Genomic DNA, 18577 nt, shown 5'->3' on the forward strand with positions numbered 1-18577 from the left:
GATGAGAACATGGGTTTGATCCCTGGCCTCGCTCAGTGGCTTAAGGATCTGGCATTGCCATGAGCTGCAGTGTAAGCTGCAGGCATGGCTCGGATCTAGTATTGCTGTGGTTATGGCTGTGGCTGTGGCACAGGCCGCAGTTATATCTCTGATTCAACCCCTAGCCTGGAAGCTTCCATTTGCCACAGGTATGGCCCTAAAAAGCAAAAAATAAAAATAAAAAAGATATCAACTACCACATTTAGAATAGACAACAAGGACCTACTGTTCCACACAAGAACTTCATTCGACATCTTATAATAATCTATAATGGAAAACAATCTGAAAAAATATGTACATACAGATAAAACTGAATCATTTTGCTATACACATGAAACTACCCCAACACTGTAAATCAACAGTACTTTAATTTTTTTTTCCTTTTTAGGGCCACACCCACAGTACATGGAGGTTCCCAGGCTAGGAATTGGAGCCACAGCTGCTGGCCACAGCCTCAGCCACAGCAACACAGGATCCAAGCCTCATCTGCAACCTACACCAAAGCTCATGACAACACCAGATCCTTAACCCACTGAGCGACGCCAGGGATTGAACCCGCAACTTCATGATTTCTAGTCAGACTCGTTTCTGCTGCGCCACGATGGGCACTCCAATGGTACCTGAATTTTTATTTATTTATTTATTTATTTATTTATTTATTTATTTATTAATTTATTTATTTGCTTTGTAGGGCCACACCTGAGGCATATGGAGGTTCCCAGGCAAGGGGTCTAATCAGAGCTACAACTGCCAGCCTACACCACACCAACGCAGGATCCCAGTCGAGTCTGTGACCTACACACCACAGCTCATGGCAATGCCGGATCCTTAACCCACTGAGCAAGGCCAGGGATCAAACCCGCAACCTCACGGTTCCTAGTCAGATTTGTTTCTGCTGTGCCACAACTGAAACTCCAACAGTACTATAATTTTTAAAAGTACAGCGTTAAATGTCATATATAAAATAATAAACTTAAATCACTTTATTAGTATAGATTTAAGTTTAAATAATAAACTTAAATCTATACTAATAAAGATCCTAAACCTTCCAAATTGTCAGCATAATAGTGCATGCAGGAGTCTCAGGAGTTCTCATTGTGGCTCAGCAGGTTAAGGACTCAACGTTGTCTCTGTGCGGGTACAGGTTTGATCCCTGACCTTACTCAGTTGTATGAACTGGAGTTTCGCACTTGCCATCACTTGCCGTCTGCCTCTACAGGGTTTTAATCATGAGCAACTGCAGCTGCTGACTCACAGCACCATTCTGTGCTCTGGGAAAACTGGAAGAACAGGTCTTCAAGATGGTCAGATATTTTTAGGAGAAGATTTTATGTGCCTAATTCTTATATCTCCTCATATCTATAAAAACACTAAAATCGTTCATGGTGATGTCTGCTCCTTGTGAGTAGCAGTCACCTTCATAAGACCAGCAACAAACTTTTATATGTGCATGTCTGCATGCACACTTCTCCCTCACCTTTATTATATACACTGATATTTCCCCCTGCCTCTTTGGAAAGGTATTTCGGAGCTATCTGAAATACTACTGCCATGCTATTCTTTTTATAAAACAAAAAGAAGTCAGAGTCATCTGTGAGTGCAGCCACTCCCAAGGGTGAGCCCTGAGGGAACTCTGGAAAAGAAATAAAAAATACTGGCCAACATCTGAGGTGCCCTATCAGTGATTCCAGTAAGCCCAGACCTTTGCATCTTCCCACAGAAACACACTAAATTCCTTAAATTTTTTGTTTTCTGTAAATCTTTTGTTCTACTACTTGCCCTTTGTTGAAAAAGCTCCCCCTCTCCCCACCTCCTTGGAGTGGTTTTCTCAGAGCTACTGGAGATGCTGTCCCCCAAGCTTAAGTCCTAATTTTGCCCCAAATAAAACTTAACTCCAAATTTTAGGTTGTGCATTTTTTTTTAAGTCAACAATATTTTGAGGATCCTTCATTGCTACAAGCTGTGGCATAGGTCACAGATGAAGCTCAGATCCAGTGTTGCCATAGCTATGGTGTAGAGCTACAGCTGCAGCTCCAATTTGACCCCTATCCTGGGAACTTCCATGTGCTGAAGGTGCGGCCCTAAAAAGCAAATACCACATAAACAACAAAAAAAAACTCTAAATGGGATTCCCAACAATAACTAAAACACAGATTGTCTAAAAGAAGCTTAAAAGTTATTCTCAGAATAAGCTGTACCTCTTCATAGTAACCCTCTTTGTGATAACAATACCACTGCTCTCTGGGGTTCTCCAGGCTGAAAACCTAAGAGTCACTTTCAAATTACTGTCAAGTCCTTATGGTTCTAATTTACATATCTTTAATTCTTGCAAAATAGTTCAGATCCTTGCCGTTACTCGTAGACTATGAAATAACCTCCTTAGGCACTAGATTATAGGTTCTGTGAGGATGGGGACCCTGTATACCCAGAACCTATAATCTAGTGTAGCAGAATATGGTTACTTGCACCTCACTTTTATTCCCACCCTATTCCTCACAGAAACGCAGGAATCACTAAAAGCAGGAATTTTAAATCTGAATTTTCCACAGTAACATCACATGATAATATATCCATTTAATACAAAAATTAGTTAAACTAAACTGAAAATATATGCTGCAGAAAGTTATCACCATCACTGTACAAAAATATATATGATTTACACTAAGAAGTTAAAGGCCCTAAAAAACAATTAGGTGCCTAAAAAAACAAATAATTTCTCTTATGGGCATTTAATATTTTATACATGAGCTAAATGGTTCTACTGAAAAGGTAAATAAAATAATATCTACCCAAGGAAAAGGAAGTAAAAAAAAGAATTTAGCAAAGAAAATTATATATTGTCATTTAAGAAAGTGAAACTTTTTTTTTTTTTTTGGATTTTTTGCCATTTCTTGGGCCACTCCTGCGCATATGGAGGTTCCCAGGCTAGGGGTCGAACCGGAGCTGTAGCCGCCGGCCTATGCCACAGCCGAAGCAACACAGGATTCAAGCCGCATCTGCAACCCACACCACAGCTCACCGCAACGCTGGATCCTTAACCCACTGAGCAAACCCGCAACCTCATGGTTCCTAGTCAGATTCATTAACCACTGAGCCACAACAGGAACTCCAAGAAAGTAAAACTTTTTTAAAGGGTATGCCATTACTACTAGATCTGGTAAATGCAGCATTCCTTAAAGCACTGCAAACTTAATGCCAAAGGGTATCAAAGAATGCCAAAATCCATTCCTCTCCACAGAAAAGATTTATAACTGAAGAAGAGATTCCTCAGTCTGCATCTACATTTTCCCAAACCCCCTGAATCTTGAGGTGCCCGTGTGACTACTTTTTCTCAATGAAATGTGAGTACAAATGATGTTTGGCACTTCTAAGTCTTAAGGTTGTATCTATTAGGTAGCACAGCCTCACCCAATTAATATACTAGGCACGTAGTAATATTTATTTACCTTAGAGCTCATTTTGATATTTTTTGATACTCAAGTGGCCAATATAACTTTCTCCCGAAAAAACTAAATGTAATTTCCAAAATTTTATCATTATAACACCAATCATGGCATTTTCTATAAGGAAAACACAATGCTGCATCGTATTTCAAATTTAAATGCCATATAGGAATCTATATTCAATTTAGAAAGAGTTTATATGGATGTTGAGATTTTTAAAAATTTAATCTTTTATCTACATTAACTTCCACTTTTAGTCCTTTAAAAAACGACAATAACCAACCTTAGATGAGAGTTCCCATGATTATTTAATTGGCTAGGAAAGAAAATAGAGTCAAAAGTCGGAAAGCATAGTCACGAAAAATAATCTCCATTTAATCTAGAAAAATTATTGATAATTAGGCCTATAATGAGCATTTGGATATAAAATGAATTTAAGTATTAAATCATGACATAGGCCATTCTTAAAATAGATTTCTTTAATCTTTATTTTTAAGATGTTACACCATGAAAATGATTCCTGAAAGCAATGACCACATAGATATTTGTGGTAGCAATATACTGATTACATAATTACTTTTAATACAAAATACAGTTATATGTAATTATATGATTTACTGATTATACATGAAAGGATTGTATAATTCAAAAATGCCAGTTTTCAAAAGATCAAATAGAATTATCCCATTATTGCTAACCTTTTCTACAAATGGGATCATCTAAAAATTTACAAGTTTCAGAACTGAGTGATAACTGACGAAAATAAAAACAAAATTTTAATTTAAAATGAGTGATTTATGGTTACTATATCAATTATAAAATTATAACACCATCTTAAGACTTTTAACATATAAATAACATAGTGTGTTAATTCAGAAAACAAATAAGTATAATCTGACTAAAGTAGTAACCTGGTTACAATAATAGGTTGACATAATGACCCTGATATTCTTTATGATTATGGAAAAAATATATATAAGATAACTGTAAGAGTTCCCATCGTGGCTCAGCGGTTAACAAATCTGACTAGCATCCATGAGGATGGAGGTTCAATCCCTGGCCTCACTCAGTGGGTTAGGGATCCATCATTGCCATGGCTGTAGCATAGGCCAGCAGCTGCAACTCCGATTGAACCCCTAGCCTGGGAAACTCCATATGCCTCAAGTGTGACCCTAAAAAGAAAAAGAAAGAAAGGAAAGAAAGGAAAGAAAGAAAGAAAGAAAGAAAGAAAGAAAGAAAGAAAGAAAGAAAGAAAGAAAGAAAGAAAGAAAGAAGAAAGAAAGAAGAAAGAAAGATCTCATAATCAATCGATCTAACTTAATACCTAAATTAACTAAAAAAAATAAAAATAAAAACTCATAGAAGAAATGAAATAAAAAAAGATAACTGTAAAGACCTACTATTTGAAACAAATATCATAATTTTTAGTATTTTCTGTTATAACACCAACCTGTTCCAATTCTTGTATTTTTGCATCTTTGACTTGCAGAATTTCTAAAACTTTTCGGTCTTTAGTTTCAGATTTCTGTTTCTCTCTAGAAACAAAACATATATATTGAAAGTTTATTAGTCATAATTGGTAGCCAATTCTTTAAACTTTTATATCCTGATGAGTGTCACATTAAACTACAGAAAATTAAACTATCTGGAGTTGACAGCCCTTTCAGAATTAATTAGAAACCATATGGCAAGTGACGACAACTTACAACTGTTGATAATCAAGATAATTTCACACTAAAAAAAAAATAGTTTCCATATTTAGATGCATGATAAAAAATACTTAAAACAATGTTTAATCTTTTCTTTTGGCAGGTGGTGGGGGGGGGTGCATTTTAATGGCTGCGCTTGCAGCATATGGAATTTCCAAGGCTAGGGATTGAATTGGAGCCAAAGCTGTGGCAATGCCAGATCCTTTAACCCACTGTTCTGGGCAGGGGATCAAACCCACCCCTCTTCAGCAACCCAAGCCAAGCCACTGCAGTCAGATTTTTAACCCACTGCACCCAGTGCAAACTCCAAAACACATTTAATCTTGATTGCAGGAGCCATTATATCATACATTTAAAATAATTATTGCATATGTAAATATGGTCTTATTAACAAAAATACTTTATATATTCAATTAAATTAAGAATAAAATATTTATCATTTTTTAAGTAAAAGACTCAAAATAGGAAGAGATTTACTAATAACCAGAATTAAATGGAGGAGAAATTTACTGGATGACCCATTTTTATTTTTTAAAAACTTTAAAAATAGGAGTTCCTGCTGTGGCACAGTGGTTTAATGATCTGGCTTGTCTCTATGGTGGTGTTGGTTTGATCCCGAGCCCAGCACAATGGGTTAAGGATGCGGCACTGACAAAGCTGTGGTGTAGGTCGCAGCTGAGGCTTGGATTCGATCCCTGGCCTGGAAACTTCCATATGCCACAGTTGTAGGGGAAAAAGAAAAAACAAATAGGTAAAACAAATAGAAATCTGTACCTAAATCACTCATTAATCACAAAATTTATGGGTAGGAAGAAAGAACCCTTATTTGAGAAGAAGTGAAATAAAGCAAAGGGCGTTAGAAGGCACAACAGGATATTAGAGTTAAGAAACACCAATCAGAAAAGCACACCATTACTTCCTATTCCAACATGGTGGAAGAGGAAGACCCTGAACTCACCTCCCCTCATGGATAACACCAAAATTGTAACTACTTACAGAGCAACTATTTATGAGAACTGAAGAACACCAGAAAGAAAAAAAAAAAAAAGATATTCTGCAAGAAAAGACATGAAACCACAACAAATGGTTAGGAGGGCTAGAGATGAAATATGGAGTCAATGTAGAGTCAGGATACACACCCTCAGATTGGTGGCCTCCAAACAGGAAGCTAATCATAACTGTAGAGGTCTTCTCCAAGGATCAAGGGGTCTGAGCCCCACCTTAAGGTCCCCAGCCAGGATATCCTACACAAGAAGATGAGACTACAGACCATCTGGCTTTGAAAACCAGTAGGGTTCATGTTCAGGAGAGCTGGAGAAGCTATAGGATACTGAGATTCTATTCTTAAAGAGCGTGAACAAAATATCACACAGTCTAAGTCCCAGTGCAGGGGCAGAAGTATGAAAGAAGCCTGAGTCAGATCTACTTGCTGGTCTTGGAAAGCAAGAGGCAACTAGGACCTCCCTTGAGGTCAGAGATGCTGGCTGCAGCCATTTTATGGGGCTCATTCACTGTAATAACATGGGCACTGGCAAGCACCATTTTGGAATCCTCCCACTACCCCATTAGACTGGGCTAGTACCAACCACAAATCACACCAGGCAGTACAGAGAGCCATGCAAGGACCCAGTCCCAGGTGCCCTCTCAGATGGACAGCCAATGACACAGGAAGCCTACCCTGCCCTCCAGCAGGACCACAGCCACTGCATGAGGCATAGCCCACCTAACAACACATCCAAAGTAGCTGGCCCCACCACAACAGAAGGATACATGCCAAGTACATAAGGAGAACCCCTAGGGCATGTAGTTCTGGCAGCCAGGGGGTAGTGTGCTACTGGACTCCATGGACTGACTCCTACACAAGACTACTTCTCCAAGATTGGGACATGTAACTGACTGACTTAACAAACAGAAATAAACATAGAGAATTAGGCAAAAGGAGGAGACAGAGAAATATGTTCCAAAGAAAGAAACAAGAAACCTCAGAAAAAAGGATTAAACAGTTGGAGTTCAAAGTAATGATCTAAAAAGGTTCACTGAACTTATGAGAAAAATGATGAACATAGTGAAAATTTCAGAAAGAGTTAAAAAAAAGAAAAACCAAACAGAGCTAAAAAATACAATAAATGAAATAAAAAGACAATAGAAGGAATCAACAGCATATTAGATGATACAGAATAGTGGGTCAGCAATATGGAAGACAAGAGTAGAAGAAATATCCCAAGCAAAACAGAAAAAAGAAAAAAGAATTTTTAAGTGGAAAATAGTTTAAGAGAACTCTGGAACAACATCAGGCACATTAATATTTGCATATAGGGATCCCAGAGAAGAAGAGAGAGATAAAGTAGCAGAGAACTTATTTGAAGAAATAATACCTTAAAAATTCTATTCTAGGGAAGGAAACAGACATTCAGGGCCTGGAATCACAGAGACTACCAAAGAAAGAGGTCCACACCAAGATAAATTACAATTAAAACAGCAAAAATTAAAGTTAAAGAGAGATTTTTACAAGTGGCAAGATAAAAGCAACCACTTACGTACAAGGTAAATACCCTGAGACTATCAGCTGACTTTTCAGTAGAAACTCTGCAGCCAAAGGGAGTTATACAATACACTTAAAGGGATGAAAGGAAAAAGTCTACATTCAAGGATACTTGCCTGGCAAGGCTTTCATTCAGATTTGAAGGAAAGATAAAAAAGTTTTACAGACAAGCAAAAGCTAAAAGAGTTCAGCACCACTACACTAGCCTTACAAGAAATGTTAAAGGGACTTCTCTAAGCAGAAAAGGCCACAACTAGAAATATGAAAATTATAAAAGGAAAAAGATCTCACTGGTAAAGAAAAGTATATAGTAAAGGTAGTAGATAAGTCACTGAAAAAGCCATGATCACCCTGATACCACAAACAGACAAAAACACTGAAAGAAAAAAAAAAAAAAGAATTTACAGGCCAATATCACTGGAGAATATAAAATAAAAAATCCTCAACAAATATTAGCAAACCAAATTCAACAATACTTTAAAAGGATCATATACTATGAGCAAATGGAATTTAACCCAGGGATGCAAACAATGACTCAATATCCACAAGTCGATGTGCTACACTACATTAACAGACTAAAGAATAAAAATAATATGATCATTTCAGTATATGTAGGAAAAGCTTTTGACGATATTCAAGATCCATTTATGACAAAAAAAAAAACAAACACGAAGTGGGTATAGAGGCAATATACCTCAATATAATGAAGATTATATATGATAACCTGTAGCCAACATAACAGTAAAGGTAAAATGCTGAAAGCTGATTTCAAAATCAGGAACAAGGGAGTTCCCACTGTGGCTCAGCAGCAATGAACACAACTAGTACCCATGAGGATGAGGGTTTGATCCCTGGCCCAGCTCTGTGGGTTAAGGATCTGGCCTTGCCATGAGCTGTGGTGTAGGTCACAGATGTGGCTAGGATCTGGCATTGCTATTGCTGTGGCTGTTGCATGGGCCAGCAACTGCAGCTCCAATTCAACCCTTAGCCTGGAAACCTCCATATGCCACAGATGTGGCCCTAGAAGACAAAAATAAAATAAAATAAAGTAAAATAAAATAAAAACAGAATAAAATAGAATATTATTTGTTCCAGTTTATTTTTCATAGAACTAGATCAAGTAATTCTACAATTTGCAGGAAAACATGAAAGACCCCAAATAGGCAAAGTAATCTTGAGAAAGAAGAACAAAGCAGAAGGTATTATACTCCCTGGTTTCAAACTATACTGCAAAGCTACAGTAATCAAAACAATATGGTAATGGCATGAAACCAGACACATAGATCAGTGGAGCAGAAGAAAGAGCCCAGAAATAAGCCCACACTTATATGGTCAATTAATCTATAACAAAGGAAAAAGAATATACGATGGAGAAAAGACAACCTCTTCAAATAATGGTGCTGGAAATTCTCCACAGCTATATGAAAAAAAATCAAACTGGACCACTTTCTCACACCATTAAAAAAAAGAAAAAACTCAAGGAGTTCCCATTGTGGCTCAGTGGTTAACGAATCCAACTAGGAACCGTGAGGTTGTGGGTTCGATCCCTGCCTCGCTCCGTGGGTTAAGGATCCAGCATTGCCATGAGCTGTGGTATAGGTTGCAGACGCGGATCAGATCTGGCATTGCTGTGGCTCTGGCATAGGCCAGCAGCTACAGCTCCAATTCGACCCCTAGCCTGGGAACCTCCATATGCCTCGGGTGAGGCCCTAGAAAAGACAAAAAGACAAACAAAACAAAACAAAATGAAACCTCAAAATGTATTAAAGATTTTACATATAAGAACTGAAACCATTAAACTTCTAGAAGAAAACCTAGGCCGTATGCTCTTTGACACCAGTCATAGGAATGCTTTTTGGATCTGTTTCCTTAGCAAGGGAAACAAAAGCAAAATAAATAAATGCGACTACATTAGAGTAAAAAACTTTTGCACAGTGAAGGAAACAACCAGAAAACCAAAAAGGCAATATACTAAATTGGAGAAGATACTTACAAATAGCATATCTGATGAGGGTTATTACCTAAAATACAAAAAGAATTCATACAACTCAACATCAAAAAAAAAAAAAAAATCCAGTTCAAAAATAGGCAGATGACCTGAACAGACATTTTCCCAAAGAAAACATACAGATGGGCAACACACACATAGAAAGATGTTCAACATCATTAATCAGAAGGGAAATGCAAGTAAAACCACAGTGAAGAACCACCTCACACCTATCAGTACGGCTATCATGAAAAAGACAACAAATAACAAGCACTGGTGAGGAGGTATGCTGTTAGTGGGAGTGTAAATTGGTGCAGCCACTATGAATAACAGTATTAAGATTCCTCAAAAAAAAAAACAAAAGAACTGTCATATGATTATGCAATTTCACTTCTGTGTATTTACCCAGAGAAAACAAAAATACTAGTTCAAAAAGATAGGCATATTAATGACCATTGTAGCATTATTTACAATAGCCAAGATATAGAAGCAACCTAAGTATCCATCAACAGATGAATGGATAAAGATGTGGTACATATGTATGTATGTATGTGTGTGTGTGTACAATATATACATACGATTGCATATTTCTCAGATGAAAAAATGAAATCTTGGAAGTTCCCACTGCGGCTCAGTAGAAAAGAATCCAACTAGTATCCATGAGGATGTGGGTTCAATTCCTGGCCTCACTCAATGGGTTAAGTATCTAGCATTGCTGTGAGCTGTGATGTAGGTCACTGATGCGGCTCAGATCCCAAGTTGCTGTGGCTATGGTGCAGGCCAGCAGCTACAGCTCGGATTTGATCCCTAGCCTGGGAATTTCCATATGCCACATGTGCAGCCTTAAAAACCAAAAAAGAAAAAAGAAACAAAGAAACAAAGAAATCTTGCAGCGTGCAGCAACATAGATGTATCAAATGAGAGATCAGGTGCATTCAGGGTGGTATGGCCATAAACAACATGGATGGATCAAGGAGGAATTATGCTAAATGAAATGTCAGATAAAGACAAATACCATATGATCTGATTCACACGTGGAATTTGAAAATTAGAAGAAAAAAAAAAAGAAGTCAACTCATAGATACAGAGAACAAAGAGACAGTAGCCGTAGAACGGAAGGGAAATAGGTGATGTGGATTAAAAGGTACAAACAACCTATCATTATAAAATAAATAAGCCATAGGAATATAACATACAGGATAAGGAATGATCAATAACAGTGTAACAACTTTATATGAGGACAACTGGTTACTAAACTTATCATGATGATCATTCCATAATGTATGTAAATGTCAAATCACTATATATTCTATCTGAAATTAATACAGTAATATATGTTAAGTATATTTCAATTTAAAAAAAGAAAAGCATACCATTAGTTAAAGGAGATAAATTCAAGATGACATAGTAATACACTAAAATTTAAAAAATTAGACTTCCAATAATTTAGCATAGTAAGTTCACACTTTGAGATTCTTCTCTGTGTTCTAAATTTACAGTAGTTAACAGAAACACATAAAGGAAAGAATTAAGGAGACACAGCCATGTCTCTGAGAATCACAGACTAAACAGAAATGCAATGCTATGAATGAGGATAAAGCCGCTGTCCAGTGTCCAGATCTAGAATAAGGTGACAAGGAGGTTGGCTTCTGGGAAAAATAGGTAATAAATCCATAAGGATAAGCATAGCCAAGCTCACTGTTTAAAATCAGAGTCTGGGGGAGAATTGCCATCTCCTGAAAGAAGACTGGAAAAAAAACTTCTGCCCATCCTTGCCTGGAACTAAGGCTTACATGAAAGTCTAGAAAGGCAACAGTTTAGAGACACAGCATCCCGATCACAACCGGAACCAAAGCACCCCACAGCTCATGTACTAAGTATGGTAAATCCTCTGTATCACTGTTGGCTAAGAGGCCCAAACTAACAATATAAAAACCTATTTCAGGTTGGGGGATTTGAGTGAAGGCAACAATTTAGTAACAAGCACAAAATTTCTAGAAAAAAAAAAGCATTAGAAAAGGAAGATTAGTGGGGAAAGAGGAGAAAGAGAACAGTAACAGCAACCTTACCACACAGATATGACCATGAACAAAATTTACAAAAATTACAAAACATATAAAGAATAAGCATATTCTACACACACACAAATGCACACACTAACTCAATAATCCAAAGAAGCAATCACTCTAGACAAAATAAAAATAGAACATGCTGAAAATTATTTTAAAATAAGTAAAGATTTTTAAAGACATAAAAGAATGACTAAAATTTAAACAAAAACAGGAAACAAACAGGAACAGGTGGATCTAAAAAAACAACAGGATCTAAAAAATCTGTCAAAAGACTTGAAAATAAAAATTATAATCAGTGAATCAAAAAACAAATGGAAGTTCCTGTTGTGGCTCAGCAAGTTAAGGACCTGAAGTCTCTGTGAAGATGCAGGTTTGACCCCTGGCCTCGCTCAGCAGGTTAAAGATCTGGGGTTGCTGCAAGCTGCGGCATAGGTCACAGATGCAGCTTGGATCTGGTGTTGCCATGGCTATGGCATAGGCTGCAGCTGCAGCTCTCATTCAACCCCTAGACCAGAACTTCTATATGCCACAGGTGCGGCCATAAAAAGAAAAAAAAAAAAATTAAACGGACTAAGGTCAAAATAGAAGCAAAAAGAGAATGAGTGAAATGGAGGACAGTAATGAGGGATTCATGCAGAATACAACCTAGAAAAGTGATGAGATTAAAAACATGAAAACACAGTTTAGACATGTAATTTTTACTTAGATATTCCAACATATGGCTAAAGTGTTCTAGAAGTAGATAACAGTGGGATGACAGATAAAATAAACTTTTTAAGAGGTATTGCTGCGAATGTTTTAGAAATAGAGTCCTCAGACTGGAAGAGTACCTACCAGAATAAATATCACTCCAAAAATCCATATCTGCATTTCAGTGTTTACTGAACACTTTTTTTTTTTTTGGTCTTTTCCTTTCTTTCTTTTTTCTTTTTTTTTTTTTTGTCTTTTTGCCTTTTCTAGGGCAGCTCCTGTGGCATATGGAGGTTCCCAGGCTAGGGGTCTTAATCAGAGCTGTAGCCGACAACCTTCGCCAGAGCCACAGCAATGAGGGATCCAAGCCTCGTCTGCAACCTACACCACAGCTCACGGCAACGCCGGATCCTTAACCCACTGAGCGAGGCCAGGGATTGAACCCGCAACCTCATGGTTCCTAGTCAGATGCATTAACCACTGAGCCACAACGGGAACTCCTTTTTGGTCTTTTTTTAAATTATAGTTGATTTACGTTGTACCAATTACTGAGCACTTTTTATATGACAGGCACTATCTTAGGAACTAGGCATACTTCAGCAAACAAAATAAACCAAATAGTTGCCTTCATGGAATTAACATTCTAGTTCATGGACACTGAATACACAGTATGTTAATTGGCTATATGTATAATAAGGACAATAAACTAGGGTAACAGAGAAAGGGATGTCTGTGTAGAGAACTGGGCAGTAAAAGGAAGGTTCATGTTGTTATGGAATAATTAACAAATGACTATCCTTAAAAGTGTTATTTGGCTAGACACCTAAAACAAGGAAGTGATGTACCGTGTGGAACCCTGTGGGCCTTCCCAAGACAGGCCCTTCCTCCATATCCTCTGCTTTAGCGCCTCTGTGAAATACCTAGATAACAGCATTTGATGCACATTTCCTGAGATGTTTTACAAATGTGAAAATCCACCCCCACCAAATGGAAGATCTTAATTACTTGATGACCATGAGCACACAGCCCCATGCCTCCTAGAACCTAAGGACTGACACCATTAAACCTCTGCGACACCACACTGTTACCTCATCATCGACCAATCAGAGAATTGTCTATAAGCTGATCACTTACTCTGCAACCCCCATCCCTCACCTGGCTTTTAAAAAATGCTTTGAAATTTTGTTCAAGGTGTTTGGACTTTTTTTGGGGAGGGGGACATTTGCAACCCATCTCCTTGCATGGCCCTAAAATAAACCTTTCTCTGCTCTAAACTCCAAGCTTTCAGTGTGTTTGGCCTCACTGTGCAGTGGACACATGAACTTGCACTAACAGCCACAGTCATGGAGCTCTCAGAGAAGAATTTTCCAGGCCAGAGGATCCAGAGCAATTGCAACTAGTCCATTCAAAGAACAGCAAATTTAAATTGACACTAGCCCCTCTTGCAAGCACATGCCTTTAGATAGCAGCCTGCAGAGTCACAGTAAATTTAAGTTCCTGATATGACTTCCCCAATAGACCCTGTGCAATAGTCTCCCCTGTCTTCCAACACCTTTTCCTTTTGTATCCCTTATTAAGACCCCCCGAGGGGCTTGCCTGAAAGCACCCTACCCACAAATCTTAATAAAGGCAAGTGCTCCAGGTACTGTCTGTCTTTCTCTGTCTGCACCCTGGCCTTAACTTACCTGTGTTGCCCCCTGAACCATACCAAGTACTTCCTCCAGGACCTGTTGAGTAATAAATTTTTCTATTTCAAATTCTCTTATACTCTCTTGTTTCACCATGGATCACCATCTACTATCCTGTACTCTATTGTCCATTTAACAATTGTTAATTTAACAAATTTATAACAGCTACCAGCTGAAAGTGAAAGTGGGAAAGTGTTAGGAGATGACAAGTGAGTAAGCATAAAATATTCTTCTAGGATACTGGGATATTAAGTGAGCCAGAAAAAAAACAGGATGGTTACCAGGTAATATTAAGCACTGAGGTCTTAAATTTACATAGACCAGTCATCATGGTTCAGAATTTTTTCTCTAGCCATCTTCAGCCCTCTGGATGTAGGCACACAGTAAGTGGAGGTTTGGAATAAACCATATGTGAAAATTTGCAAACATGCTGTGACTATTATTTTTACTATTTATCTAACCTTATTATTTTCTCCTTACCAAGCATCAATAGCACACTTAATGCATAATCCACAGTTCACTGTCTTCAAATGGGCTTTCCTTTTATTTTTGTTTCTTTTATTAATAGTGAAATTAAACTATTTCAGAAGTTGAAATGCCTTTTTTCCTAATCTATCACTGCCTATCAATGTATCTACTATTTTACATTTTACTATTTTTCATTGATTTTATAAAACTATTTTGTGGAGTTCCCGTCGTGGCGCAGTGGTTAACGAATCCGACTAGGAACCATGGGTTGCAGGTTCGATCCCTGCCCTTGCTCAGTGGGTTAACGATCTGGCATTGCTGTGAGCTGTGGTGTAGGTTGCAGACGCGGCTCAGATCCTGCGTTGCTGTGGCTCTGTCGTAGGCCGGTGGCTACAGCTCCGATTCGACCCCTAGCCTGGGAACCTCCATATGCCACAGGAGTGGACCAAGAAATGGCAAAAAAAAAAAAGCTATTTTTATGTTAAAAATAAATATTCCTTGAATATCACTTGTCATTAACATACAATCTCAAGTTATCACTTGAATTTTAATTTACCATTATAAAATCATAAGTATTGCAAAAGAATATTACATCCATTCAAGGTACAGTTGACCCTTGAACAACATAGGTTTGAACTGTCAGGGTCCAATTGTACATGGATATTTGTCAATAGTAAATACTATAGTACCACGGGGTCCATGACTGGTTGAAACTGTGCATGCGGAGATACTAAGGATATAGAGGGCCTACTATAAATTATACACAGCTTAACCTCCAGTGTTCAAGGGTCAACTGTACATGCATCAGGAGAAAAAGAACTTCAAATCCCACGAGCAGAGGCTTATTGGGTTTACCCATGCACAAAGACCCAGGTTGAGACAGTCAAGATATTAATTCCAGTCAGAAAATGCATCTGTAAATTCTTTTCTGAATATGCTGTGAATCTATTTTTAACCTCTAGGAATTAGTTTAATTTACAAGGATAAAGTCTTTCTAATCTACTCTTTTATAACAAACCAAAAATACCCACTTATATCAAAATAAATTCTGGTGGTCCTTTTAAATGAGATAGGGATAAAACTAGACTATATACCAGAAGCCCAAACAAACGCATTATTGGCAGATGCCAAATTAGCTTGGTACCAGAGCAGTTGTCTCCTATGACACAAGAATGTACATAATCTAGAGCCACTCATAGTGTGGGTCACCAGAAAAGTAGCATCAGCATCAACCAAGGAACTTGTTAGAAATGCACCATCCTTCTCCTAACCTGAGAGTAGAAAACTCTGAGAGTAGGGCCCAGAAATATGTGTTTAACAATAAAGTGCTATGGACTGAATGTTTTGTATTTGTATGTTGAAGGCCTCATCCCTAATGTGAGGGTACTTAGAAGTATGGCCTTTGGAAGGTCATGAGGATAAGGCACTCATGAATGGGATTAGTGAGAGAGAGAGATCAGAAAGAAAGATGATCTGTCTCTTTCTCCATCATATGCAGATACAGCAAGAGGGCAGCTGTCTACAAGAGAGCTCTCACAAGGAATGGAACTGGCAGGCACCTTGATATTGAACTTTCTAGCCTCCAAAACTATGAGAAATGTTTGTTGTGTTGTGTAAGCCACCCGGTCTATGGTATTGTTTACAGAAGCCCAAACTAAGACACAACATCTCAAGTAATCCCATACACAGGATTATAGAATAAAGAATATAGTAGTAACTCCCAGAACAAGTGTCTATCATTCAGAATAAAATCTGAGAATCTCTGAAATAACAATAACTGACACACTTCTCAACAGATTAAGATGAATGGTATGATACTGAAAGCTTAGGTCATAAATGAAATATGAATCTCCATATAAAATATAAGCTTCAAAAATATATACCTCAATGGTGTATTTTATAATCAAAAAATTCCAAAAATGACTATTGTTATAGATTCAAAGTTGAAAAAAAAAAATCACAACTCAAAATCTGTATAGAGATTTGTCCAGCAGCTCCTCCTGGTGGTACGGGATATCTAATATTTTCGTAACAGGAAAATGCTCCCAAGAGAAAATATTGCTACAATATAAATATTTGTATTTGAATAATATGATGAAAAAAAAAGTTGCTTTGAGTTTCAAAATCACCAACCTACCTGGTCAATTCAATTAATATACATCCTATGTATTTACAAGACATTTTAGAAAACATTCCTATAAATAAAGATACTGTCAGGAAGCTGATGATGATCAATGACTGAGACAAACTCCTGTTCAGCTAATTAGAACCACTGATGTGCAATAATGATGTGAGCTAAGAATATTTGCAGACTTCTTTAGGATGAAAAATGAAGTGAAGAGAGGCTGTCAAATTTGTACAAGTTTAAAGCTCCAATCACTTTTCCCAAGGGTACTACCCAGTTAAACATTTAACACTGCTGTACTTAGCCACATGAATTACCATGCTAACTTTTTGCCATTTTTCTAAACTCAAAAATCTGAGAAATTATTCTAAATCATTAAGAAACAAAGTGTTATTGTGTTATAGACCATGCCATATATTATACAATACAACAAGATCATATTTTCTGGGTTTGAGCCCATTTTTAATGAGATGTCAAAAATGAAATATTAGAGTCTAAAAGAAACATTTAACTATAAATGAGGCAATGATATTGGTCTGAATTAGAAAACAAGGAAAATAAAAAAGGAAAATTTACTGACATTGATTATTCTTAATTAACAGAACATTAATGCACAAAATAAACTTAGCTGTACTAACATTTTCTTTCACTTAAGAACAGAATCTATTAAAATGTTTATTTTATTCTTACTAACGGCTTTCCATTTAGATGCATTGACAATTTCTACTAAGCACTGAGATTCTAAAACAGTAAAAAACTGATAAAAAATGGAAGTTTATGAAAATGAGAATTGTACCATTACAAATTATTTATCCTTTCATCCACAAACTGTTTTATATATATAGTTTTCTATTCTGAATATGTATAATAGATTCCTAGAATAGTATCTATGGATAATACAACAATAAGGAAACTTGGAAAAAAGAAAAACTTAAACATGTTTTTCAAACATTTATTCCACAGTAAAAACAACTCTAGGGGAAAAAAAACTTCTAATATTTTGAATGAAAACATATTACTAAATCAACAGATCCTAATACATATAAAACCTTTGATATAAAATGTTTTAAATGTCCAAGTGTACTTGAAACGCCTATTCTGCCTTAAGATCAGAACTTAAATTTTTTATTATATAATCCAGAATGTATATCATATTTTCTTTTTCAGTACAAATATATATTTAAACTGTATATGAAAGACAAAACTTGTGCTGAAAGAGTCAGCCTGAGACAAGAAAAATGATTCTTTTTCTTTTTCCCTATTCAATCGGGTAGCTCCAAACTAGAACAAAGAATAGAATTAGGTTACAGCATGTGAACCCGAATTTGTGAATTACGGAGTATTGATGAACTCTTTAAACAAAGAAGCCATCATTTAACAGAATATAATAGTTTAGATTTAATACACCACTAAATAATATACCATTGGTTCAGATATCCTTATTCATTTAGCATCATTTCTAAACATACAAAGTTGAGAGTCAAAACAAAATCTTTTCTATTTTATGGTTAGAAACTAAATGACTCTATTTAGTTCCTGATTTTCCTGTTTCCTTTAACTACATGTCCAGTTACTTCTGCATATACTCAACATTTATTATCTAAAACATCCATAAAAGAATTGGAAAAGATTGTGTATTACATGTCTTTAACAATTGTGCAAATATTTTTCACCCAGAATTGAGAAGTCTCTTACAGTGTTCAAAAATATCAGCACTTCAGAACAGACTGTTTTAACATCTGCACATCACCAGGGTTGCCCCCAAGGATTTTTAAATGATGCCTGCCTGTGCTGAATAAAGTGCTAACTTGCAC

General features: G+C 36.8%; 1 protein-coding gene across 3 annotated transcripts in view; it reads right to left on the reverse strand.

Annotated features, from left to right (window-relative positions):
• Nucleotides 1-18577, reverse strand: part of CNTLN (centlein) — a 324720-nt gene that overhangs the window by 240461 nt on the left and 65682 nt on the right. For all 3 annotated transcript variants that reach the window (XM_047767606.1, XM_047767607.1, XM_047767604.1), the window contains exon 3: nucleotides 4933-5017. In XM_047767606.1, coding sequence (XP_047623562.1) covers nucleotides 4933-5017 — 85 coding nt within the window. The remainder of the gene's footprint in view (nucleotides 1-4932; nucleotides 5018-18577) is intronic.

Source organism: Phacochoerus africanus, chromosome 2 (assembly GCF_016906955.1).
Source record: "Phacochoerus africanus isolate WHEZ1 chromosome 2, ROS_Pafr_v1, whole genome shotgun sequence".
NCBI classification, from domain to species: domain Eukaryota; kingdom Metazoa; phylum Chordata; class Mammalia; order Artiodactyla; family Suidae; genus Phacochoerus; species Phacochoerus africanus.